General features: G+C 34.5%; 3 protein-coding genes and 1 long non-coding RNA gene across 5 annotated transcripts; 2 read left to right on the plus strand and 2 right to left on the minus strand.

Annotated features, from left to right (window-relative positions):
• The first annotated feature begins 221 nt into the window (after positions 1-221).
• On the plus strand, positions 222-5,212 carry LOC148769982 (uncharacterized). The gene is made up of 4 exons (XM_088819719.1): positions 222-1,023; positions 2,966-3,029; positions 3,243-3,322; positions 3,574-5,212. The coding sequence occupies exons 1-4, from the start codon at positions 390-392 to the stop codon at positions 4,650-4,652; spliced, it is 1,857 nt and encodes a 618-aa protein (XP_088675845.1). The 5' UTR covers positions 222-389; the 3' UTR covers positions 4,653-5,212.
• A 6,816-nt stretch (positions 5,213-12,028) lies between these two features.
• Positions 12,029-14,375, minus strand: LOC105957272 (uncharacterized). The gene is made up of 4 exons (XR_016031773.1): positions 13,611-14,375; positions 13,421-13,517; positions 12,576-13,313; positions 12,029-12,494 (listed from the first exon to the last, which is right to left on the minus strand). It is a non-coding gene; the product is annotated as an uncharacterized LOC105957272 (long non-coding RNA).
• Positions 14,376-18,523: 4,148 nt separating this feature from the next.
• On the minus strand, positions 18,524-20,895 carry LOC148769983 (uncharacterized). Of its 2 annotated transcripts, XM_088819717.1 has the most exons (4): positions 20,591-20,895; positions 19,908-20,018; positions 19,064-19,144; positions 18,528-18,868 (listed from the first exon to the last, which is right to left on the minus strand). In XM_088819717.1, the coding sequence occupies exons 1-4, from the start codon at positions 20,792-20,794 to the stop codon at positions 18,794-18,796; spliced, it is 471 nt and encodes a 156-aa protein (XP_088675843.1). In that variant the 5' UTR covers positions 20,795-20,895; the 3' UTR covers positions 18,528-18,793. The 2 variants fall into 2 exon arrangements, with proteins under 2 accessions (XP_088675844.1, XP_088675843.1); XM_088819718.1 differs by lacking the exon at positions 19,064-19,144 and having other exon boundaries at positions 18,524-18,868.
• Positions 20,896-25,136: 4,241 nt separating this feature from the next.
• Positions 25,137-27,168, plus strand: LOC148769984 (uncharacterized). The gene is made up of 4 exons (XM_088819716.1): positions 25,137-25,483; positions 25,571-25,699; positions 25,792-25,981; positions 26,931-27,168. The coding sequence occupies exons 1-4, from the start codon at positions 25,241-25,243 to the stop codon at positions 26,978-26,980; spliced, it is 612 nt and encodes a 203-aa protein (XP_088675842.1). The 5' UTR covers positions 25,137-25,240; the 3' UTR covers positions 26,981-27,168.
• Positions 27,169-27,263: the final 95 nt, after the last annotated feature.

The following is a 27,263-nucleotide window of genomic DNA, read 5'->3' on the forward strand; positions in this document are numbered from 1 at the left end:
AATTAAACTACCAAAGATTCATCTAGATCATATTTTATCCAACGTGCAAAGGATTGAATCCATCATCATATTTCTACACATATGCTTCCAAGAAGTTCTTTGCCATGAATTTTGGACTTGTTTCTCTCAAGGCATCTTGTTTGTTTTCATTTGTCGTCACTGTTTTACTTCTTTAAACAATAGATATTAATCTGTAAAACCAATGTTATATTTGTGCCAAATGGGACTTGTATATATGGTGATAAAACACCGTCTCACATAGAAACTTCCTCAATAATAGGACAATAACCTAATCAATTTATATTACACACACACTAATAAGTAATATATATAGCTCCATTTAATTTCTTGTTTGCCAACACAATTATACTCTTTAAAATTTCACTCTAATGGAGATATCGTCATTTTGCCATTTTTTCCTACTTGCTTTCCTATTTTCGGTTCATAATCACTCGACAACCGCAAAAACGAGCAATATCGACAACGATCGATCTTCACTTCTTACATTAAAATCCCTTATAACCTCAGATCCTTACAATAGTCTTACAAACAATTGGACCACCAAAGCCTCTGTTTGCAGCTGGATTGGAGTCACTTGCGACCCTCTCCACAATAGGGTGATCGGGTTGGATATTTCAAATATGGGCCTCGTAGGCACAATCCCACCCGAAATCGAAAATCTTTCGTCTCTCGTGACACTCAACTTGGGATATAACCGTTTCCATGGTCCTATCCCTTCATCCGTATTCAATATGTCGTTGTTGGAAACTATTTCGGTCGCGAGCAATAGCTTATCCGGGAACCTACCGGTGGATATTTGCAGCCATGGTAGTCTTGGTAGGCTCGTTGTACTTGATCTATCTTATAACGATTTCGATGGAGAAATGCCGTCGAGTTTGGGCCAATGTTCACAACTTGAAGTTCTATCGTTATTTGCCAACCGCTTCGATGGAAAGGTGCCGAGAGGAATTGGGAACATCACACGGCTTCAACAATTATATCTTGGTGTCAACAGTTTTTCTGGTAAGATTTGCACTAAGATCAAATTATCTAAAGCCCCTCAAATATTCATAATTACCAAAAACAGCCCTTCTGACTAACGGTTGATCAATTTTTTTACACAAAAATGTATAATGCCTATAGAGCTAGCAATCAGGTCATGTGAGCCGAGATTGGGAAGGCTCAAGCTCACGTACCATTGGGCCTCGTTACTATAGGTTCAACCTCACATAGCACCGGGCCTCATTAGTATAGGTTTAAACTCGGCTCATATATTTTTTCGGGTTTCGGGTTTTATATAAGACCCCATTACTATATAACTGTAATGAGTAAAAACATTTATAAAAATAAGTGATAAACAAGATTTACTTCCATTAAAGTCAATCCAAAAAAAGCCTAAACCGTCTTTACAAGTTATTGTAAAAACTTAAAATAAGACTGAAAGAAGTAAAAAAAAAAAAAAAAAATTAGTAACTCTTATTATTGGAAAAAAATTATATTCTCAAATCTCGGTGATAACTTTCAGCAATTGGATTTCGATGGGTATGCTCCATTTGATTCATATTTAACTTATTGCCACCGCCACCACTTGATTCATTTTATCTTTACTTTTTTCTTTGTCAAATAAAATAATCTTATACGGTCGTAACTTGTATGTTGAGTCATAACATTAAAATAATAAATATATGATATATTTTATTATTAACCTAATCGGTCGGACTTTATTCGGGTTGAGCCATAGTAGGCTCAAACTCGGCATAAATAAATCGGGTTTAGTGAAATAGCTCAAGCTCGGCCCGGCTCATTAATAAGTAGGCTCGGGTCAAATATAGTCGGGCCGAGCCATCGGGCTTAGCTTAGGCCCGGCTCAATTGCCGGTCCTAAATGTCTATTATGCCCATTAGTTAAATAAAATTTAAAAAATCATAAATTACCAAAAATATATTTCTGGTCATGTCAATTTATCCATTTTAGGAAGAGTGAATTGCATTTATTATCCCTGTGTAAATCGTATCAAGTGCGATTCCCCCTATCATGAAAAAAAATAAAAAATAGCAAAAACCCCCTATACTAATTAGTCAAAGGCTAAAACCTCCTCGGAGCATATCGTGTGTCGCACGAACGGATTGTGCAGTTTTTTCTTCATTTTTGCATGTGAAATGACATAATTACCCCCAAAAGCCTACACCATCTCTCCCCTCTCCTCTCGGTCTATTCTATGCTACACCTGGTGAACTTCACCGGGTGTCTTAAAATTTTAACATGTGGCATTTAATAATTATGTAGTTAATTATGTAATTTTAATTACAGGAAAACAAATAAATTAATAGAATCACTTTATTATAGGCAATTATGATTTTCTTTCTCCAAATTTGTCCTTATTCTTCCACCATTATTTGTTTAGTTTCTGTAACTGTCGCTTCCCACCCAAATGACGAAATTAAAATGATACTGATAATATAAACTTTACAATTAAATGAAACATAAGCATAAGTGGAAAACCATTTTTGGATAAATTAATGTCTATTTTTATTTTTTATTTTTTATTTTTTATTTTTGAGTGATCTACAGGCATACCAATATTTGACTCGGAAGTAGAAATTTATCAAAGTCAGATTTCACAAATAAGAGCCAAGATCTTATGTTCCAGTGCTTTAAGTTTTGAAAAGAAAGCAATTTATTGTGAAAGAACTTAATAAAAATTAAAATTGTGAAAAAGTGCAGCAATGGTAGAATGCAGTTAATGGAGGAGTAATTGTTTTTGTTTTTTTTTTTTTCCTGAATCGAAAAATGGAGAGGTAATTGAGAATAAAGAAATAATTGAAGAGTTTTTTCGTAATTTGACCTTACTTTAGGGGGTTGGACGTAATTTACCCTTCGGTTGTTTTCTCACATCAGCCCATATATTGTATTTAATCATATTGATATATACCAATGTAGTGATCCCCTATATATTATCATGCAGGTACTATACCAGAAGAAATTGGTCTTCTAAATAAACTGCAGATATTGGAAATGACATATAATCAGTTGACGGGCCCGTTACCTCCAACGATTTTTAACATATCTTCATTGCAATATATTTACTTGTTCGGTAATATCTTATCAGGAAATCTGCCTATCGACATATGCAAACATAATCTGAATGCTCTTCATTTAAATGACAACATGCTCAGTGGGGAAATACCATCTAATCTTGGACGATGTCCGAAACTTCATGCGTTATATCTATCATTCAACAGATTTAGTGGTTCGGTGCCAAGAGAAATCGGGAATTTGACGAGACTTGAAGATGTATTACTTGGAAACAACGCTTTAAGTGGTAAGATTTGTTCTCTTTGCATATAAACATTGATCTTTAACTTCTTTATATATTGCATTCGTATAATTAGATAGCGTTTTAATTTAGAGTGTGGTTTGCTAAGCTTATAAGTTGTTAAAAATGGAGTACAGTATGTTTAAGAGCTTATAAGTTCTTCCAAAGTGTTTGGTAATTTTATTTTTTAAAATCTTAAAAATTCACAAAATAAGCTGTTGATTCTTAATTTTACAAGTTTTCTGTATATATTTCAGGCAACATTCCTTGGGAAATATTCACAACCAATATCCGGACGATCGATCTTTCCAGCAATATATTACAAGGTTCTATACCACTAACAATCGGAACATCTCGAAATTTGGTTTCACTCGATCTTGCAAAAAGCAATATTTCCGGTAGAATACCTTCCACAATTGGGAACCTGCAGTACTTATCTCTCTTAATACTCCATTCCAACAAACTCATAGGCGACATTCCGTCGTCCATTTGCAACTTGACATCCCTTCAATATCTTCATCTGTCAAGTAACAATTTAGAAGGACAAATTCCAAATTGTTTAGGACACTTGAGCAAAACTTTAGGGGTCTTGCATTTGAAGGGAAATAATTTTCGTGGTCCGATTCCAACAACTTTTTCAAAGGGTTGTACCCTTCAGTCGATAAACTTGAACGGTAATAAATTCGACGGAAAGTTACCACAATCCCTCGTCAACTGCGGACAACTGGAGGTTATTGATATCGGAAACAATGGTATACGAGACGTGTTTCCTTATTGGATGGAAACTCTTCTTAAGCTTCGAGTGCTTGTCTTGAGGTCTAATAAATTAAATGGTGGCATATTATCTACTTCAACGGATAAGCTTCCATTCCCCAAGTTGCAAGTTTTGGATATATCTTTGAATCAATTTACCGGCCCTTTGCCTAGTGGATATTTGAGCAATCTTAGAGCCATGACGGTTGTGGAGGGAAGGAGAATCGAGAGAGGAAATTGGTTTTCGAATTATCAAGAGTCGATCGTGTTTGTTTTGAAAGGTGTGGAGCTTCCCGTGATGAGAATCCTACAAACATTTACAACCATTGACTTGTCCGGTAATAGATTTTCCGGAACCATTTCGGAATCCATAGGAAACCTTAACTCTCTACGATACTTGAATTTGTCTCGTAACAGCATCACCGGAAATATACCATCGTCTCTTGGAAATATGAGCATACTTGAATCTTTGGACTTGTCTTCAAACCAATTGGTCGGGAAAATTCCATTGCAATTGACAACTGTTGGTCGAAAACCTACACGCAAGTGCACGTATCGTACAAGTAATATAGTGGACAATTAAGTCCGGATATCGAACCCACAGGGAATATTTAATTATCTAATCCTAGACGCTAAATTCTACCAATTATTATCAAGCCCACCCTACACAGTCGAATAAGGATTAATAAACTAAATTAAACTAAATTAAAAACAAGCAAAAACAAGAAAACAGTTTAAAATACGAAGATTAATCAAAGTAGACAAGCCTAGGATTTTATTCTTCCCCCTATGTGATTATTACTCCCCCAATTCCTTCAATTATGCAAGCAATTAACCCGGATTATTAACCTGAGATGCTAAAATAATCATAACTCGCTTCCGCGTGTATTACAATTCTAATACTCTAGATTCAATTACTATATTCCTATGCAATTAATTCTAGAACAAAGCATTAAGCACAAATCTCAATAATGGCTACCTAAGAGATTAACTATATTCCTATGTTAATACCACAAAGGCTCTTCTACCACAGTTCTAATTATTAACCCGATCTTCCGATTCATGCGATTAACAATAACATAAAAGCGCATAAAGTGGCCAGTTTCATGAACTTAATAAAACAAGTAGAAGAAATAATCCGGAATTAAAACTTGCATAAAATCATAGAATTGGGTTCATAAATCCCACATAGGGTTCCAAATAAAATCCTAGAAACAAGTAATTTAGCTACTCAAGCAATTTTTTTTTTTTTTTTTTTATATTCCGGAAAAACGAACAATAAAAACGAATAAAACCTAATGCATGCAAACTAAAACAAATAAGCACAAAAATAACATGTTTTTCACCCCCAAACTTAAAATTTTCGTTGCCCTCAACGAAATTAGCACAAAGTTTAAGGATAGAAAACACCTGATTTAGTTGGAGTCGATGTGATCGGGGTGCTCCTCCCTAGCTCTCTCATGCTCCTCATCATCCGAAAGCTCTCTCGCTCCATCTTCATTCGGAATCGTCGATCGGCACGGGAGCTTGAGGATTCGGGGTCGTCTCGGGCTTGAGGAGCGGCTTTGGAAGATGAATCGTCGTTTTGGTGGCACTTTTCTTGCCTTTTCCTTTGCCTTTAGAAGATGAAGCTTCACTCGTGCGGCTTCTTTTGTTGGACAAGAAAGTTGGGAGAGAGGTTGGAATAGATTCGGCAAGAATTGGTTGACAATCGAACTCAAAATTTGGTTGGAGCAAATTATCGAACACCTTGTGGGCGTGCCTTGAAAGAGTAGATTTTGGAGAATTTGGTTTGATTCTCTAGCTTCCTTTTGTGTGTGAGACTTTGAGAGAAGGAAAGAGGAGGGTTTAGGAAATAATGGGGAAAAAAATCTAATTTTTTAAAGTTAAAACGCCCTAAAAATAGTCGGACGGCCGTCCCGGTTTTTGTGCTGATTTTCGGATGGCCGTCCGAATTTTGTTTTTCTTGCTGGTTTTGGGACGGCCGTCCCACATTTTAGGCATATTTTGGGACGGCCGTCCCACAGGCAGTGGTGCAAAAAATTTTTTTTTTTTTTTTTTTTTTTTTTTTTTTTGCGAACAGCCGACTCGACCCCCAATCATGTTTTCGACCCTGAAAAGTAAAATTCAAATGAATAAATTAGAATGCATGCTTACGATATTAAAAACGAAATGAAAAAAAACAAAGAAAAACTACGAAAACAATAAAGCTCGGGTTGCCTCCCGAGAAGCGCTAAGTTTAAAGTCTTCAGCCGGACGTTGCTTCGTTATTTTCAAGCAAAAGTGACCGAGGTCACTTGGCATTCTTCACTCGCTTCCCAATACGGTTTGAGCCGACTCCGTTTCACGTTGAACGTACGATTTGAATCGCGCTCCTTTATTTTGACCACCTCGTGAGGAAGAATTTCTTGGACAATAAACGGCCGCGACCACGTTGATTTGCGTTTCCTTGGAAATAACCAAAGACGGGATTTGCACAATAACACCAATTGTCCTTTGTGCAATTCCTTTTTGATTTTCTCCTTACGACCACAATAGCTTGACTCATCCTTCTCTCGTGACCTTCTCGAGCCTTTTGGTGGCAACCTCTTTCTTGCATTCTCATCGTCATTAAGACCTCGACTCGTATGACTTTCTCTCCGAGGATTTAAAAGTGAGTCCATGAAATAAACTTGCTCCGTCCGATTCCCGTTTCCGCCATCCTCTCCTGCACTCAAAGATGCTTTCCCATTGTCCAAGATCGAAACATCAAACTTTTCATTATTTGTAAAATCCATAAGCTCAATAGCAAAACAATCATTATTATCATATGGATTTTTATTAGCACTAAAAACATTGAATTTGATTGTTTGATCATCCACAGTCATTGTAAGATCACCACTAACACAATCAATGAGAGTTTTCGACGTGGCTAAAAACGGTCTCCCTACGATAAGAGGTATCTCCCTATCCTCATCTATATCAAGTATAACGAAATCGACAGGGAAGATAAATTTATTGACTTTCACTAGCACATTCTCTAAAATACCTTTTGGGTAAACTAAAGATCTATCGGCTAATTGAAGAGTTATAGCCGTTGGTTCAATTTCTCCTAACCCAAGGTTTTTAAAAGTGGCATAAGGCATAAGATTAATGCTAGCGCCTAAATCAATAAGCGATCTAAAATTTTTACCTCCTATAGTACAAGGAATAGTGAACTTACCTGGATCGCCGAGCTTTTGTGGAAGAGGCCGAGTAAGAATTGCACTAATTTGCTCCGTGAGTTGGATCATCTCGTTCCCTTGCAATTTCTTACTTTTCTTCACGAGGTCCTTGAGGAACTTCACCCACTTTGGCATCTTTTGAAGTGCTTCAATGAAAGGAATATTTATGCGAATTTCCTTCAACTTGTCCAAAAATCTTTGATATTCGGCATCGAGCTTCTTCATTATAAACTTTTGAGGATAAGGAATTGGAGGGACTTGCGAAGGCACCGTTGATGGTGGCTCTTCATGAATTGATTCTTTTTCCTCATTCACTTTCGGCTTCTCGATTACCGTGTTTCTCTTCTCTTTTCGTGGGGCTTCCTCCAATTGTTTACCGTTCTTCAAGGTGACTGCTTGGCATGTCTCGACCTCGATCTTTTTCGTTAACAATCTTTGTGGATATGGGATTGGCTCGACCCATTCGGCTACAGTGACTTGCGGCTTGACTTGAATTTCTTCTTTTTTCTCGATCTTGAAATCGATAGCTTGGCACGTCTCGAACTTTTGATTTCGAGGATCTTCCGTATTCGATGGCAATGCTCCCGCCGGACGTTTCTCTTGATTCACAACGAATTGAGCGAATTGATTCTCCAAATTCCGCAGCGAGGCTTGGGTAGCGGTCATGAATTGGGCCAATATCTCATCCGTATTTGATTTTTGGGCCGGTGGATTGTTGCCTTGATAGCTTTGTTGAGGAGGGGCTTGATTTTGAAATTGACCTTGAGGTCTTTGATACCCTTGGCCTTGTTGATTTCCTCCATATTGCCCTTGTGATCTCCACCCTTGATTTTGGAATTGGCGAGGCGCATTGTTGATGTAGTTGAGCGACTCCACATCTTGTTGGCATTGGAGCGTGTAGTGATTTCCACCGCAAATTTCACAACATGGAGAATCAACGGCTTGGACTTGTTGTGGTGGATTTGCTTTGATGTGCTGTAGAAGGAGTTGATTTTGTTGAGCAATTTGGGTCACTTGAGCTTGAAGGGCCGTAATTGCATCTAACTCCAACACTCCGGGAACTTTCTTGGCACCACTAACCGTCCTCTCGCTTGACTTGGCAAACCGATTTTGTGCAATTTGATCCAACATGATGAAAGCATCCGGTATCGATTGACTCATAAAATTTCCCCCGGTTGATGCATCTAAGACCGTTCGTGCATTCTCGTTAATCCCTTGGTAGAAGATGTGGATTTGCCGCCATTGTTCGACTCCATGTGTTGGACATTGCCGCAAAAGAGTTTTAAATCTCTCCCATGCCTCATATAATTGCTCGCCTTGCTCTTGGACAAAATTATGAATTTCTCGTCGGATTCTCTCGTCCTTCTCGGGTGAGCTATAGACTTTCATGAAAAGGTTGAGGAGTTGAGGCCACGACGAGATAGAGTGGGGGGCTTGGGACATCAACCACTGGCGAGCTCTTCCTTGTAGGGAGTGCTTGAAGAGAATTAATTGAAGCGCCTCTTGGGAAACGCCGTTTTGACGGTGGGAATTACAGGTATCTAGAAAATTGACAATGTGAAGATGGGGATCTTCACCTGCCAACCCACTAAATAGCCCGTTATTTTGGAGCATCGTCAAAAGGCCTTGCTTGATCTCAAAATTATGCGCCTCAATGGGTGGATATTGGATGCTCGGGCGGAATCCGTCTAGAGTTGGGATTATGTAATCTTGAAGTGCTCGTGGACGAACTGCTGGTTGTGCTGGAAGTTGAGGGGGAGGGTCTTGCACTTGGTTTCCGTTGGCCTCGAGTAAATTACCCGCGGCCCTGCGTTCTTCGTCCTCCATTATATTATTTGCGCGTTGAAGTCTCCTAGCGGCTCGAAAAGTGCGTTCGATTTCGGGATCAAACGGTTCTCTAGCAAGATCGAGTCTCCTGCGCATACAACGTACCTACAACAAAAATAAAATAAAACGAAAATTAAATGGGTGAATCGTGAAAATTGTTCAAATCTAGAGCTAGAATAAAATAAATAATTAAAATAATCCCCGGCAACGGCGCCAAAAACTTGTTGGTCGAAAACCTACACGCAAGTGCACGTATCGTACAAGTAATATAGTGGACAATTAAGTCCGGATATCGAACCCACAGGGAATATTTAATTATCTAATCCTAGACGCTAAATTCTACCAATTATTATCAAGCCCACCCTACACAGTCGAATAAGGATTAATAAACTAAATTAAACTAAATTAAAAACAAGCAAAAACAAGAAAACAGTTTAAAATACGAAGATTAATCAAAGTAGACAAGCCTAGGATTTTATTCTTCCCCCTATGTGATTATTACTCCCCCAATTCCTTCAATTATGCAAGCAATTAACCCGGATTATTAACCTGAGATGCTAAAATAATCATAACTCGCTTCCGCGTGTATTACAATTCTAATACTCTAGATTCAATTACTATATTCCTATGCAATTAATTCTAGAACAAAGCATTAAGCACAAATCTCAATAATGGCTACCTAAGAGATTAACTATATTCCTATGTTAATACCACAAAGGCTCTTCTACCACAGTTCTAATTATTAACCCGATCTTCCGATTCATGCGATTAACAATAACATAAAAGCGCATAAAGTGGCCAGTTTCATGAACTTAATAAAACAAGTAGAAGAAATAATCCGGAATTAAAACTTGCATAAAATCATAGAATTGGGTTCATAAATCCCACATAGGGTTCCAAATAAAATCCTAGAAACAAGTAATTTAGCTACTCATGATTAAAGCAAAAACGCAAATAAAATAAATCATAGACGATAAATCTTTGCTTGGAATCTTCGAATTCTTCGTCTTCGTTATTGCTTTGTTGCTCTTGAAATTGCGTAAAAAAAGATCCCTAATTGTGTGCTTGGATTGGTCTTATATAGGGTGAAGAACTTGGGGAAGAAGGCAGTTTCCTTGTGCAATTAAAATCCCTTTACTGCGCAATTTCGGAGTCTCGGACGGGGGTCCCATAATTTGCACTAAAACTGGGACGGGGGTCTCAGCTTTAAATCTTCAGAATTTTGATATTTTCACTTTTGACCCATATTTTCGCCAAAATTGCAGTTTTGACCCCATACTTTTCCAATTCTTCAGTTTGTACCTAAAATACAATAAATCAACTTTTTAAGCACCAATTATCGTTAAAACACACCAAAAGCTCAAATAAAAAGATACGATAAAGTGTAAAAATATACACTTAACAACAAGTCTCACATTTCTTTCTTTGTAAAATCTCTCGTTTAATAATCTTGTCAGGCAGATACCTCAATCAAGTACTGGTCAATTTCCTACATTTGACAACAGTTCGTATATGGGAAACTCGGGATTGTGTGGGTTTCCATTGACAAAAATGTGCGGACGAAACGAGGTACGGCCTTTGCCTCCAATATTACCACAAGGTGATGATTCCGGCTTTTTCGATGGTTTTGTTTGGCAAGCGGTTGTTTTGGGGTATGGATGTGGATTTATATTTGGAACTACTATCGGTTATTTCATTTTTCGATACGGAAGGCCAAAATGGTTTGTAGGCCTCTTTTTCAATGTTCAATGAAAGTTAAATGAATGGAATTGAAGAATGTATGTGGAATTAGAAAATACTTTGATTGAAAATGCAATTTGTGATTCTTTGAGCTTTAGTTCGAACTTTTCTATACTTTTTTCTTATAAAAGTATGAATACTAAGGTGGTTTCTTCCATTTTATGTATGTCCAATAATGTCCTTTGAATAGGTAAGATTTGAAGGACAATTAGGTAACATTGATTAGTATAATGAATTAATATTAACACACACACAAGAATAACAATAATCACATTAAGCAGGTACGAATAGAGTGAGATAAAATTAGTAGATAAATGATGACCTTTACAGTTTATTTTTTACACATTCCCGTCAAAGATCTTTTATCTTCCGTTTTTTAAACGGTTATTGTACATAAACTTTCAAGCGAATAATGAATGGGTAAACAACATAAAACCCCCATGTGTTAAGTAAAATCTGCACCAAACCCCTCTATGTTTGTTTTATTACGTAAAACTCCTCACGTATTTCGTTTTTCTTTGCATGAATTCCCATTTTTCATTAATAGTTGACTCTGTTAACTAATGAGAGGATTTTATACAACTTCTATGATCTATCTCAACATAGGGGAATTTGGTGCATATTTTCTACAACACATGGGGTTTTATGAAAACATAATTTATTCATTTAAAAAGCAGAACATATTTATTCAGTTACAATATTAAAAATAAAAAAATAATGACTGGAGGTGAATATTTTTTGAGAACTCATTTCTTTTAAATTCTTGTTATTTTAATTCCAATTTTTCATACAACATAATTAACTAATGCATTTATAAAATTGATTTCTAAAATACGTTTTTATAATATTAAAATTAGTATATATTTATATAATTTATTCTACATTAACTATATGTAAAACAATATAAATAATTTGAAATTGCGTTCCAATTTGCATCTCTATAAACAATACAAAACATGCACTTAATCTTCCGAAGTTACAAAAATCTTGCAAAAAATCTCGCGTCGTCTATTAAACAAATTCATATAAACATGATAAAAATGTACGAATTAAAATCTATAAATCCCAAGTTAGGGGACCTAATGATGAGTTTTTTTACGTCAGGGGTCCCGATTGCAAAAAAGAAAAACTAAAGTGGCCTTATACAAAAATATGTACACATGCGAGTGGAGGGAATTAATGACTGGAAGATGCCGCAGCCTCTGTGTTAACTGCAATAGCAGAGAACAAACAAAGGTGAGAGGGCCGGGGGTTAAAATAATTAACACGTGTCAAAATGTTAGTGGTTCAATTCGAAGTATAGAAATTACCTTCACTCTTCATGACAATGTATTGGAATTCAACTGCATTTCGAAACTCCCGTTTCTTTTTCTTGATTTTCATCAGAAAAGAAGCCTTGCCGAGTGTCGTATTAATTTCGTCCGTGGTAAGTTTAAGGCCCTGCTATGAATACACGGATGAGATATACGTTGCGAATTTTTTTATCTATTTATTTATTTTTTTATTAATATATATGAGCGATTTTCTTGCTTACCTTGTCGAACATCTCCATGCAGGCTACGTCATTCGCACGTGTAAACTCGACAGCCTGTTCTCCAAAGGCGATAACATCCAACGAGCCACTGGGATCGGTAACGGTTAGGAGAATGCTTTCGCTGCATTAATGCACGTGTGATTAGTGAATAATATTAATTTAAAATAGCTATTTTTATCATTTTTAAATATCTATATCATACTGTGGTGTAGCAGTAGTATTCTTCTTGCAAATATTGCAAGTGTAATTGTAGTTGTAATCTGCACTAACAGCGGAACGACATTCTCCGCATCCTATATAGAATCCTTTCTGGTTACGCCGAGTGATTTTTGCCGTAACTCTGACATCGAATTCGTCAACCTTCAATAAATTAAACGTGTGCCACCATAGGCAATAATTAATTAATAGAAGATAATTTGTTGCGGTAATTGATAAATTAAATTGTACGCCATCGATCAACATTCACCTTCGTGTTGACAAATATGTCCGAAATTGAGGAGATTTTATCGAAGTGTTGCTTTCCTTTTACGGTTTTTGCTATAGCGAGCATGTTATTTTGTCGCCTGCGAATAGGCATACAAGAAGTATTGCAATGTACGATAAATAGGATATTACAAGTGGCGGTTTTTTGATCTACTGACGAGTGTTTTAGTACCACGATTTCAAAGCTACTGCCTCGGGAATTTGTGGATTCACCGCAAGAGTTGTCCACATTGTTGAGCCGAGAGATCCACCTAAGAATAAATAAAAGAAATTATTTATTTAGGAAAAAAAAAAGTGCAGCAATATAATATAGGGGGAGTAAAGAAACGTGCCGTAATATGGAGAGACGAAAAGTGCAGTTGCTCGTATAATTGGGAGGGTGTCTATGCAAGTGTCGATGACATTTCCTTCCGATTCAGCGACGACGTTCCACAAAGTTAGCACAACGGCTTTATGCCTGTTTACATATAGAACGATAATTATTAGCCGACAAATAAATAAATTTAACTAAAATCCTATAAAATTCGAGACAATTAAATAAATGTAAGGAATTAGGTACGCAACTGTTGATCCAGCAAAACATATTCTTTAATGTGATTTAGTCCGCCTCTTGCAAAGACTGAGCGTGGTTCCTTTCGGTCGATCACTATAGCAAGAATATCTATAATTGTAATACATTGTTAGATACATTATTGAATTAGTTATTACAAAGAAAATATATCGAAGATACAAAAAACATGTATAAATTACGTACCAAGATGTAAATGTTCATTGCCGATGAGGGTATGAATGTCGGAGAAAGAAGTAAAGTGATGTTGTAGGAGGGAACGTGGGATAGGATCGGACACTTCCAAACGAAATTCCGTATCTATATCAACGATCCATTGATACGGATAGTTGTGTCTATTGTAGCACTTTTCGGAGATGCAATTTACCCACGCGTTACTGATTATATACGTTTCGTGCAAGTTGAATGCGTGGTCGAAAAAAGCAATGTCGTCGTCTCCGAATATTGTTGCATCAACTTTTTGTCCCTGTTTATAATACAATGGAAGGAATAATTATTATCTCAAAATATCTACATCATGTTTTAAATATAAAATAATATTTAATAAAAGACAAATAATGTAGAAAAACACAAGTACAAACTGCACTTTGCCCCCTAGAAATTCTAAAAAATCGCACTTCCCCCCCCTAGAAATTCAAAAAATAGACAGTCCCCTGCATAATATATTTATGTTGAATTTTGCCCCAAAGTCAAACTTTCGGCGTATATTTTTACTGAAATTGACAAATCCGTCCACTCAAACATTAGGATTTAAAAAATAGGGTTCTTCTCTCCAAAATTACGATTCTTCTCACCCAAAGCGAGAGCTTTAATGTACGGATGATGCATTTGTATTCTCACAATTGCATACACATTGTTTGAATTGAAACCATACGTTACTTGTGTCCAATTTTGAGTTCGTTCCCTCATGAGTTTTTTAACGAATGTGATGGAAAAACCGGGATAGCTTTCTAATCGAAGAAAAAAATGAAAGATTCTCACAATTTTCGGACTACAATATGTACAACTTCCCCTGAGAAAAAAATCCCTAATTTTGTGTTATGAAATTGTTTGGTGAAATGAGAGTGGAGTTTTTGACAACTGTTGTGGAAGAAAAGAGAATAATATTACGGCTTGAATTTGGTGGGAAATATGAAATGACGGTAATAACCTTTGAGTGGATGGAATTTTGTTAATTCCGGTGAAATAATATGTGGAAAGTTTGATTTTGGGACAAAATGAAACATAAACATATTCTGCAAAAGGACAGCTCATTTTTGAAATTCTTGTGGGAAAGTGCCAATTTTGAAATTTCTAGGGAACAAAGTGCAATTGGTCCAAAATATAATATACAGGAAAATTAACACAGCGACGTACCACGCACGTACACCTTTCTAGTACATAGATACCTTTCTAGTACATAGATACAAACAGTAAGCCATACAATATACGTACGTACCAGTGTATCCATGAAAGTTATGCGTTGGTATAGACGCGGGCTGGACGATGCGCGACGGGGGTGCGTTTTGTCGTATACTACGACCTTAGCATCCCACCACACAGTTGAATCGTTTATGTCTCTAATCATGTACAAGTACTGATGACTTGACATATCTCTGCATATATATATGTAGAAATTTGTTAGTAAGGAATAATTATTTGTATCAAATTATTATGAATTTTATGCAGTCACTATAAACAACAGAACCATTTCTTTTTTCTCTTTTTTCTTCCTTTTTCTTTTTTGTTTGTTCAGCAAGCACAAAAAAATTAAAACAACAAATCATTTATATTAAATAAGTGAAAATAATTATCAAATGTCCTTGCTGTTTATATGTGCAAAACAGGGCAGTAAAATCAATGATTTATAATACATAAAACAGGGGCATTGGAAAAGAGAAAAACAAATTAAACATTCACAAACGGAAAACTCGCCGTTAATAGTTGTTCAATAGCCGTCGGCCAGTGCAAACAAACTTTGAAACTCGCCGTTAATTCATTTCATAGGAAGAATGTTGGTCCCTGCATTTTTGGACACGTGTCATCTAATTTTGAATTGTGGTTAGATGAATGCATTTCAAAATGGATTTTATTTATATTTTGACAGAGTTGAATCGACACAAAATACTTGTATTTATAATGAGAGAATTTGTTAGATACTTTGGGCAATAATACAATTGGATTTTTTGTTATTTGCTAAAAGTTCTATGTTCTTTATTTTGACTCGCCATTATTCTGTCTAATCTAATTGCACTCTCATCCAACTATCAGCACTTCGTCGAATCTGCTTCACCCCATTCTCTTCCGCTACTTTGGCCGAAACTCTGCCAAGTGCACATGTACGCAACCACACACACGCGCACACATACAATTTTTGTTACACTTTCCCGGCTGTAATATGATAATCCCGGAAACCAAAAAGGAAAAATACGAAAAATTGTTTGCTGGTGGTGTTGGTAATGTTGGTGGTGATGTAGGCACGAGATTTAAGTATTCTTTGTTTTATTTTAACTAAGTTGTTGACCATCAATGTAACTAAGTTATGTGATTAAGCTATTCAAATAAGCTTCCGCTCTCTAATTAGCTCAAACTTCGTAGTAAAACTACATGAAATACATATTTTTTTTCTAGAAGTTTTGCTCATTAATAAAACTAAGCTCTGTAAATAAATTTTCTAAGATGTCTCTGTAAGTTGTGTATGTGATGTGGGATGCATCTAATTTTGTTTTAGTTTTTTATTCAGTTTATTTTACTTAAGTTGTTGTTTATTAATATAACTAAACTGTGCAAATCACTGTCACTGTCACTGGTAGTTTTCCTAAGTAATTTTATAATACCGTTAGAGATACCCCAATTTTGACTGACACTGCCGGTGACCACTGGTCAATAGCCGTTGGTCATCGGACTCCGACGTTGACTTATATTTTTTTAAAAAAAATTCTTTCAATGTTGACTTTTTTTTAATTCCATTTTTTTTTCGGCAAGACAGCCGCCGGTCTCCCGCGTTAACTTTTAGTTTTTTTTAAATATGTGTTTTCTTAACTATCAGTGATACTAATGTGTCAATATTAATAATACTGTCTGAGACAGTAATATTTATGTGTTACTACTTGTTAATATTAATATTTATGTCGTAGTCTGTAATGTTACTGTCTCAAACAGTAATTTTACTGGCAGTAATAATACCATCTCAGCCTGCGATATTTCTGTCTCGTACAATAATTTTATTGTCTCAAACTCTTAGGTGGTGTTTGCAAACGCTTTTCTAAAGTGATTATGAGTTTTTTAATGTATCAAAAAACCTGATTTTGAACCAAAAACCGCTCATAATCACTTTGGAAAAGCATTTGCAAACACCACCTTAGTGCTATATTATTGTCACTGATAATTATACTGTATGTGAGAGTAATATTATTGTCTCAGTGCAATATTACTGTATGAGACAGTAAAATTACTGTCTTGGTTGTTAAAAAAAAAATAATAACAGGCAACGTCGGAGACTGCAGTCGACCGGCTAGAAAAATATTACGGGAATTTTTTTTTGATTTTTTTTTTTAATTTTAAAAATGGGGGGAATGTTATATATTTGTTAAATTTGGGGTTATTGTGCAATATTGGTGAAGTTAGAATTTAATGGACAAAAGTGATTTAAATTATATCATAAGGGGTATTTTAGGAAAAAAAAAAAGCTTGGAGATGGGTCTATTTGCGAAATTGTTTTTGGTGCACATATGTGCATTTAAGTCCTTCTCTTTGGGATTATATGCAATTCGCCCTTTATTTCTCTTTATAGGACAAAAGGCACTTTACCCCATAGAAATTTTTAGTTTTCACACTTTTCCCCCTAAATGAGAGTCACCCTTCCAAATTTTGTTATAGTTGTACTTTGCCCAAAATGGAACTTTCCAACGTATTTCATCTGTATTTTCATATCTCCGTCAACTTGAAGGGCATCATATCCGCGTGCCTCATTAATATCGATTCAAGCAGCAATGGGCTGGATCTTTCGCCTTGAAATCGAGGCCGTTGTCGGATGCAACAGCACTTGCACCGTGTTTCTTCTGTCGTCGCCGCCGTGGGGTTTGGCTAACGGGCACATCTAGGCTGCCTCGGATGGGCCAGAGGATGAGGGATTGTTGCCACCGCCATCGGCTGCGGTCATAAGAGCATTTAGAATGTGCTGCCGAAAACAACGGTGGTCGGCGCCGCTGGTGTCGTAACCCACATGGCGGTGGGCGGCATCATATTGGTGTGCCTCATTAAGCTTCGTGGAGATTGACCTGTGACCACCAATGCACTATGGAAGGAATCAAGTGCGGATTTAGACAGTGGGACCGACAGAGTTGAGGCGTTGCTTCTGACATAGATGTTAAGGCAGGAGAAATTGGCCGTAATTATGTCGGTACTGGTGGTAGTTATAATATTTGGGTGGGGTTGGTGAAATGACAAAACTACCCTTCAAGTTGAAGGAAAAAACTGGTGAAAAATACGCCGAAAAGTCCCATTTGGGACAAAATAGTATAAAATTTTTGAAAGGGGGAAAGTCTTATTTTTTAATTTATATTGGGGAGAGTGTGCAAACAAAAAGTTTCTAGAGGGCACAGCGCATTTCGTCCTTTATATATATATATAGTGCATTTTTATTTTTATTTAGAACTACTTATGTATTGGCTCTCGTTAAAAAATAAACCATTATGTATACTTTTGGAATCAACTTTGATAATTAATCCTACGAAATATTTTATCAAAATTTATATAAAATCCGCTATAAAACCAATTTAACATAAAATAAAAAAATAGTTCTTCTTTACTCTAAAAAAAAAATAGTTCTTCTCAATGGGTTTATTTTCAGTTAATCAAATTTCTATCTATTTCGGGTTTTTTAATTTTTTTAAAACAATTTTACTCACCGGTTCAATCTCTTGTTTTACGGAGTTCTAATTATCATATTTGTACATACTATATCAATTTATTTTTGTTTAATTAATGTTTGTAAGTATTTAATTATTTGTGTTAGTTAAAGTTTTGCATAAATATTCCTAAAACAATTCGGGGCAGAGCGCTACCCCTGAACCCCTAGATAAGTTTAGCTCACCCATCCAAATTTATGGCCCGAGTTAAGTACGGGGTACGTCAAATAGGTAAACAAAAGAAGAAAAAAAAAACGAGACTTGTGTCGAATGAAACTTGTTTTGAGGGGTATCTTCATTTCCCCTAAAATGAAAAATTGACTCCATTGCATGCATAAATAGCTAGAACATGTTTTTCTTTATCTTATTAAGATGCATAAAACGAAAATTAAAAATTAAAGTGGAATAAAGAGTAGAATAATAATTAATGGAGATCAGATAACGCAGAGAATGTGACCAACAGGCCAATTATAGTGCATTTCATGTGTTTGAGTTTACAATCTTACTGAGTTCTTCAAGCTTCCTCATTCTGAATTTCTCACTTTGATTCACCAGCTGTAATTAATTAAAAAAATAGTTATCACCACAAAATTAAAAAAATTAAAAATAAATAAAAAATGAAACAAAGGTAAAAAATAATAGGTGGGCAGAATAAATCACATTCTTAATTAATCAAACCTACACATGTAAAATAATTTGAATTAAAAAATATTGAAGCAATATAGTAATGTTTTGAGGTTAACTATGTACCTCAATAAGGGCAGTGGTCAACTGAGATTTTTCATTGTTTTTTTCTTGGAAAGCCTCCATCGCTTCTTTATATTCTTTTTCCTGCCCAATTACATACATATTTATCGATTTGGCCCCTATTTTTTATTTTTTATTTTAGAGAAAAAGCTAAATAATAAGCAATAATAGTGTTTCTCGTCTCATTTTTCACTCTCTAATTTAAATACGGGTTTAAGTAAAAGGGGCTTGATAGTCGCAAAAGTCTTTTGATAAGTTGCAGAGTAATTTTCAATATAATTCAAAAAACTTCTTACAATTTAACAAATTCTCTCATTTTCAATCTTGCAAATTGTTACGTTTTTTCCGGATTTTATCAACTAGGAAACGACAATAAACCAAATGGACGACGAGTATCTTGATTTCCAGGTCAATTTTTTGTTTTTCCAAAAATTGTTTTTTTGGTTATTCCGTGTTAGTCTACGTAATACGGAAAACCTATCTGCGATTCCGAATTCCATGTTAAACAACATAGAACTAAAAAAAATTAGAAACTGAAAACCGGTGTCCGTTTTGAACAACACGGAAATAGCATAATTCGTTTATTTATTTATTTCAGATATGCATAATTCAAGAATCGTTAAAATATAAAATTCACCTCAAATATGTTATCCTATGAGTCGAAAATTAGCGTCTGAGAGAAAGAAAAAAAAATTGTTGAACGAGTTTGAGATAAAGTAAAATTTTAAAATACGAATAATTAATAAATATTGAAATTACTCTGTGACCTATCAATTTTTCGTCCGCGAATATCGTTTCAGTTGCGTAAAATGGAGAAAATTAAAATAAATTGAAGGAAAAATCTTACTTTCTTTTGGCAGATTTGTCCAATAGATTTGAGGTCTCGGTTGGCCAAGTCTATTCTTTTGCGCACAGTGGCAACTTCCTTTCTCATTGGATCAGTCAATACTTCTAGTTCCTAAAATTAATATATCAAAATTATAAAAAAAAAAAAAAAAAAACATTAATATATCAAATTACGTCTTTCGTTTTCAAATTACGTGTCATTTAAGATTTCAGCGCGCATAGTTAAAAAAAATCAATAAATATGTATAGATCTTAGGAAAGAAAATACAATATGACTAAAATATATATCTGTCCAGTAATTCTCTCCATTAGTTGTTCGATTTATTTTGTAAGAATCAAATTTCGAAATAAACTAGGAATAATGAGGGCAAAATTGGAATTTGACACATTCATCGTTGGAAAGTGACAAACAATATCGATGAAAAGTTCCCCCAAAGCGACAGTTAAAATAGAACGAAAAAGAGTATTTCTATGTTTGTGAATAATATTCTTATTTTCATCTAATTGACTCGATTTTATCATATACATTTTAATCAATTTTTTTTAACATTTTTTGAATTTAAATAAGCAACATAGTTAAAATATCAATATTTTGTTTTTCTTCATATATACTTGAGATAAATCTAAACAAAATTACAAAGTGAATTAATTAATTAATTAATTAATTAATTAATTAATTATTACCTCCCACACTTGAGCCAGACGTCTGGTTTCTTCCTCGGCACGGGTGAGCTGAGACTCAACCCTCTCCTTCACTTCCATTTTCCTCCTCTCAATTTCTTCTTCTCTCTCTTGATATGTTGCAATCGCCGTTTTTGATGCCTCGTATTCTTCCTTATCATCGGTCGACGGTCGCCCGTTGCTCCCCATACTTGTAAGACTCATCATATTTTTTGCCTATATCTATATATTAAAGTTGTTATATATATGCCCAAAACACTAGTTTCTTGTATCTCTATATATATATTGTGCACTCACGGAATATTCTTTGCAAATTTATACATGTCATATTTCACACTTTAATTTCTTGCTTTTGCTTTAAACTTACATATTCTTCTATAGTATACCCTCCTTTATTTTATATGTAATTCGTCGAACAATATGGAGAGACTAGTACGAGATCATGTTCACAAATTACACGCCTTTATTATGATTCTTTGGCTCTATGGGTGAGAATCGAACGCATCATATCGAAATTAGTATTATTTAAAAACAAACCAAGAGTTAAAAATTAAGTTCAATTTCTTCCAAATTTTTATCAGAAACTCAAAATTCCGAAATTTGGTAACCAAAATGGAGAAAAAAATGTTCTACAAAAAATCGGATAAAGTTAAAATCGGTAAATTCCGAAATTCTATTTCAATTTTCACGTCTAGAATATTTTTTTTTTAATAATAATATAATATAGATTTATAGACATATATCTTTGAAAATTACAAAAAAAAAAAAAAAAAAAACTTTAAAAATATTTTTGAAACTTGAAATACAATTAGAAATTAAAATTATTTATAATCCCGCCTATGATCCAAAAATATTAAATATATTATTGCAAAGTCACAAAATTGTTAGATAGAAGACAAAGGAATTTTAAAAATTATGTTCCGATTTCCACCCTTATAAGGTTGGATAGGAGATCTTATATATATACTTTATATTTGTAGATGTACATTTCTTACAAACTTATAAATTATATATGGGTACTCACATTAGTATTTCTTAAATTGTAATGCATTATCTCGTATGATTTACACGCTATTATGCGAGAGTATAGATTTACTCAGAGCACCTATATAGTTGGTTGCGAATTCTTCATTAAAAAAAATAAAAGTGTATAATGCATAAATAAATACAGTCATTCATGTATAGGACGTTGATTAATTTTTCCATGCTAGTTAGATTTTTATTGATTATTAACTCATACAAAAAACACACATACATAATGGTGTTGGTATATATATATATATATATATATATATATATATATATATATATATATATATATATATATATATATATATATATATATATATATATATATATATATATATATATATATATATATATATATATCAATCAGAGACAATTTTAATTTTGCGGGGCGAATGCATTAAAACTGTACTCATAAGGGGGTGGAGGTAAGGTTAATTTTACACAAATTTTATTAAATTTTACATAAAAATTAGGAATTCGAGAATTATTATGGGGGTCATGGCCCCGCTGTCACTATACTGACTCCGCCATGGTTTGCTTTAAATGTGGGCAAGTTGGTTGGTCAATGGGACGTTCGTTGAAGTGTTTGGTCAGACTCACATGTGAGCTTAGAGTGATAGTTTTTCATTTTTTACCTTAACTCTCAAGTCACGCATGAACAAGATAAGCTATGGCTGATTAATATTGGAAAGTGAACTATATCTATATAGATATAGATATTTCAATAATGGGTGCAAATTTGGACCGAATAGCTTGTTTTAATAGGAAAATTGGATGCCATAGGATGATTGACACATGGATAGTTTAAATAAAAATATAATTAAGATTTTAATAACTGAAAAAAAAAAAAGCATAACTCGTAACCTCTCTAACCTTAATTATAATCAGCGTAATTTATTAAGATCAGTTAAGACTTAAGAGTGCTACATGTCGAAAAATTAATAGAATCCAATTTATATTAAGAGGAAATGAGTGATAACCCCCTAATTTTGAAAATATATATGAGGAGGCCCAATAAATATTTCCTTCCTAGTCAAAAACCCAAATTATGATCTTAATTAGTGAGACACCCCTGGACAACTTGAAGTACCTATTTTACCATTTTAGTTTTAATTCAATTATGTCCTAATCTCCTAATCTTATCTCTTCTCACTCACACGTTCCCACACCGTGCCGTTCTCTCCCTCTCTCGCCAGATCTGGCTTCTCCCTCTCTCTTCATCTCTCTTCGTCTCTCCCTCTTTCTTACTCTTTCTCGCCAGATCTCGCACCGACAAAGAAGAGGAAGAAGAAGCGCAACCCAAACTCTCCACCATCCGTTGCGCCGCGGATCGCCGTCGAAAAGGCTACACCCTCACTCTTCTCCCCGGCGATGGCATCGGCCCCGAAGTCATCATTGTCGCTAGGAATGCCCTACAACAAGTCGGTTCCTTCGAAGGTAATTAATCAACGAGAATCAAATTTATTAGAAAATTAATGAGAATTTGCAGAGGAGAATATTTTATGAGTGTTGATTGAATGATTTGATTTTATCGGTTTTGTGTGCTGCTTTTTGAAGTTGGATTTTCAGCTTTCCTTTCTCTATTCGGTACTGCAATTGTTTAAGAATTTGAAGAAATTAATTAATTAATTAATTGATGGTTCTGTTCAGGTTGTTCAACTAAAAAGAGAGTTTTTTTTTCTTCACCTTTTATTTTATTTTATTATATTTTATTTTATATATCTTCTGCTGGCACAAAGTTGTAGTTTCTCTTGAGTAATGAATGATTTAATGATGTCTCAAATTGCAGGTTGTTGGTTCGTTGACTGAATATTCAGGTTCAGTCGAGTTTGTTGATTTTGAACCAAGGTTTATAACAGCTCCAAAAAGTTATTTATTATCCTTGATAATAATTCCTTAAGCTCTATTATGATATGAATCTTTTGGTAGTCATATATAGTCACGTATAGTAATATGCAGTAATATATAGTTATATATGGATATGTAGTAACATGTCGTAATATATAGTTATATATAACTTATGTAGTAGCATGTAGTCATGTATGAGTTATGTGAGGAGTATATGCTGGTGATGTGTATATATATTAGTAGGTGATAGTGTGAGTGCATATTCAAATTTGAAGCAAAATTCTTTTTCTTTTTTCGCATGTCTTGGTGAATTTCGCTCTCTTACAAAATGTGTGTCCATGTTTTCCGATAATATAGTGGATGTTTTTTTCTATGTAAGGTTTTCAAAATTGTTCTCTTATCTTGTTTATTTTTGTTATAAATTATATGTCATTTATGTTTTGTATTTATTTGAAGATGATCCGAAATGCCTCAAGTGTGAGAGCTTTGTTTGTCAGTAGTATAAACTTAATCAGTAGTGGTTACTTAGATGGGTAATTTGGGTCAGGTGAATATACAGTTATATATAGTCATATACAGGCATATATAGTCGCGTATAGTCATGGCTACATATAACTATACATGGCTATAGAACTTGTAGTATATACTATAGTCATTTGTAGTCGATTTCAGTACAGTAAATTTATCAAAGAAAAAAAAAATTCATGTTTTTTGTATTTTTCATGGAATCTAACTCGCATGTTCCATTTTTACATTCTCAATTTCTCAATAGATTGTTTACGATGATTATAATAATGAACAACGTTTTGTGATATTGCAGATTATATAATGCAGAGAAGAGTCAGATAAATAAATGGCGGTATACGCTATTGGAATGAGATGAGCCAATATGAAGTACGATCGACGGGCCATCTCAGAAGCTATATATTGCTCAATTTCAGGGGGAGCAATAGTGCGCTGCACTCTTTTTCCCTTATGTCTGGTTTTGTCCCATTGGGTTTTCCAGCAAAGGTTTTTAACGAGGCATCATATGCACACGGCTTGGATTGAGTTATGCACTCTTTTTTCCTTCTGACCGGTTTTATCCCACTGGGTTTTTCGGCTTGAGATTTTTAACGAGACATATATACATTTCTACTCATCTAGTTTACAGCCGATATTATAATATTTCGTCCAAGGAGGAGTATTATAATACTGAAGTATATCTATTCATATTCATCATGTGGACTCAACATTTTGATAGCTTATAGATTAAGTATTCATGTAGCATGACATGTCTAATAAAGCTTCTCATGATGCTACCTGTCAAGACATAAATTAGTTTTTGGTTGACAAAGCTTGTACAAATTCTTGTATAAATAAATGCATTGGCAATGTGAAATAGATGGCAGCCTCATTCGAATGCAATTTCCTTCTGCAAGCATATATCATTTTCTTTAGAGTACCTTTAGCAATATTATTTTGTTTGTTTACAATATACATATTTATACTTTGATAATTTAATAGCTAGTGGGTTTTTCTATAACAATCTCTCAATTTTTGGAATTACTTTTTTCTTTATCACAAATAACCATATATATCCTAGAAGAAGAAGGAGAAAAAAAAAAAAAAAAGAGAAACGGCCAAAATAGGAAATGACTAAAATACCCCTAGGGGTTCTTCCGTTTTAAGAGAGAGAGAGAGAGGGGGGGTATTTAAGAGACGAAAGGGAAAGAAAAGACGAGAAGGCCAAAGGGAAAGGGGTGAAGACGATTAGGGATTGATTGAAAGATAATTATGGGGAGAAAAAGATGCTACTACTTATATGGGGATGCGATTACGAAGATCGATAAGATGAGTATACTATTCAACAAATTGGAGGAGGTGGAGGTGAATAATAAATTGGAAGAGGAGGTGAATAATACGGAACAGAAGAAAAATATTAAATTGGAATTGGCGAATCTGATATATGATATACGCGAACAACTCGAAATAATCGCGGCGGAGAAGAAGCGGATCAATCGTAGGCTTTTCATTAAGGTATGTAATTTTTATTTTTATTTTGATTTCTTCGAATTAATAATTTATTTTAAGCTTCAATTTTGTCGTATTTTAAACAAACTGCAGGCCGTGGATCGACGCAAACGGCTCGTCTATGACCGAGATTCCACATCCGGTGAACTTCGTAATTGCAAAAAAGCACGATTTCTTAATAAATCTGCCAAAATTGCATTAGGTCACTATCGCAGAACAAATGTATGTTTTTTTTTTTTAATTTGTTTTTTTTATTGTCTTCCTTTTTCCGAGACTTATTGCTTCCTTTGTTATATCTGTATGTATGTGTGTAGCTGCCGCACAACGAATGGTCGGTGGTGGACGTTATCAGAGCAACCGAATCTCCGTGCAGGGGCGGCTATATATTGTGTTCGACGTTTACCGCCACATTTAATTCTGAGGAACAAGAAGTCAAAACTTTTGAAACAATGATTTACTTCGGAATCGATCGAACTGAAGTCAGATCTGTTCGAATTGTTACAGGTAATTATTTTTTCAATTCAATCTTTGCTCTTCTTTTATGATTTTTCATATTCTTTTTTTCGGTCTTTTATATATACATTTACATATTCGTCTTTCTTTTGTACAACTTCAAAATTTTGAATATTAAACAAAAGAGGCTTATTTGAGTTGGTGAGATACTTTAACCTGAATGTTATGTTTGAGTCCTTGCATTGCTCGTGTTTGATGGCGTAATCATTTGTTTCACACTAATATGTGGTATTTCATAAAAATTCTTGGCACTAATATGTGGTATTTCAAATATTGTTGCTCATAATTTCTCTTTAATGATGAATCGATCCCCACCTTCTTTTTGACCACGACGGACTCAATTTCTTCATGGTAGACATAAATTAGAAAATCCTTACTTTGAAATGCAAATGACTTGATTTGTTACTTCGCCGTTTGATTATTCCGTTACTGATAGAGACTTTTTAGTTATCCCCCCTCCTTCTTACATTCACAACATTAAGTTGTTCTAATTCGTGTGCTGAATAAAACGTCGCTTGAAAACTGTTCAATTAGTACCCCAATTCACTGCTTCCGCTTCTCAGATACCATGTTCTTTAAACATTAAACTTTGGATTAATTGAACACCTTGAGCATTATTAAATTATACATGTACTGTACTTGTATCTCTCTAAATTGAACAGAAAATTATGTCTTTTAGCATCATGAAACATCATATTTACCATATTCGTAAACAAAATTAGTTAAATAATTTCTATATTCATGCATTCAAGTGACTTTGTGCTTTGTCTTTTCCACAGTCTATTGCGATTGCATATATTTCAATTAATTGATATGTACGTAGTGTTTGAATTATTTGCACTTTCTTTTGCTTCGTTTTATAGAAATTTTAGCATCTTTGTATTGTACTCTTTCACTTGCATTTAACACCTTCAAGGATTTTTTTTTTTTATATTTGCAGGCTATTCTAGTTCAGAACATTCTTCTAGTTCAGAAGAGGAAGATTGTTAAGTTGTGTTGCTTTTCATCTAATCGGGTTGTGACTACATTTATGTTTCTGCATTCGGTTTGTGAACTATTTCATACTTCGATCAACTGTATTATTAATTGAGAGAGCTTGTATCTTTAGTTTTTTCCATTTATATGGTTAGTTGTATATGAATTTCTCTGTTATACTATGCCCTCTCTTTGTTTAAAAATTGTTTGATGCATACCAATACCTTGATCACTATAAAACATACCTTGATCACTATAAAACGTTTACGAGAAATGAATTGTACGATCCTTCAACACT

Source organism: Erythranthe guttata, chromosome 6 (genome assembly GCF_056151865.1).
Source record: "Erythranthe guttata isolate IM_541 chromosome 6, IM_541, whole genome shotgun sequence".
Taxonomy (NCBI): Eukaryota; Viridiplantae; Streptophyta; class Magnoliopsida; order Lamiales; family Phrymaceae; genus Erythranthe; species Erythranthe guttata.

Excerpts from the sequence above, each read along its gene's own strand:
- LOC148769984 (XM_088819716.1), top strand. The coding sequence starts at position 25,241 with ATGGGGAGAAAAAGATGCTACTACTTATATGGGGATGCGATTACGAAG. Across the intron at positions 25,484-25,570 it reads ATCGTAGGCTTTTCATTAAG|GCCGTGGATCGACGCAAACG; the intron begins GTATGTAATTTT and ends AACAAACTGCAG. Across the intron at positions 25,982-26,930 it reads ATCTGTTCGAATTGTTACAG|GCTATTCTAGTTCAGAACAT; the intron begins GTAATTATTTTT and ends TTATATTTGCAG.
- LOC148769983 (XM_088819717.1), bottom strand. The coding sequence starts at position 20,794 with ATGATGAGTCTTACAAGTATGGGGAGCAACGGGCGACCGTCGACCGAT. Across the intron at positions 20,019-20,590 it reads GTCTGGCTCAAGTGTGGGAG|GAACTAGAAGTATTGACTGA; the intron begins GTAATAATTAAT and ends TATTAATTTTAG. Across the intron at positions 19,145-19,907 it reads GACAAATCTGCCAAAAGAAA|GAAAAAGAATATAAAGAAGC; the intron begins GTAAGATTTTTC and ends GTAATTGGGCAG.
- LOC148769982 (XM_088819719.1), top strand. The coding sequence starts at position 390 with ATGGAGATATCGTCATTTTGCCATTTTTTCCTACTTGCTTTCCTATTT. Across the intron at positions 1,024-2,965 it reads TGGTGTCAACAGTTTTTCTG|GTACTATACCAGAAGAAATT; the intron begins GTAAGATTTGCA and ends ATTATCATGCAG. Across the intron at positions 3,323-3,573 it reads TGGAAACAACGCTTTAAGTG|GCAACATTCCTTGGGAAATA; the intron begins GTAAGATTTGTT and ends TATATATTTCAG.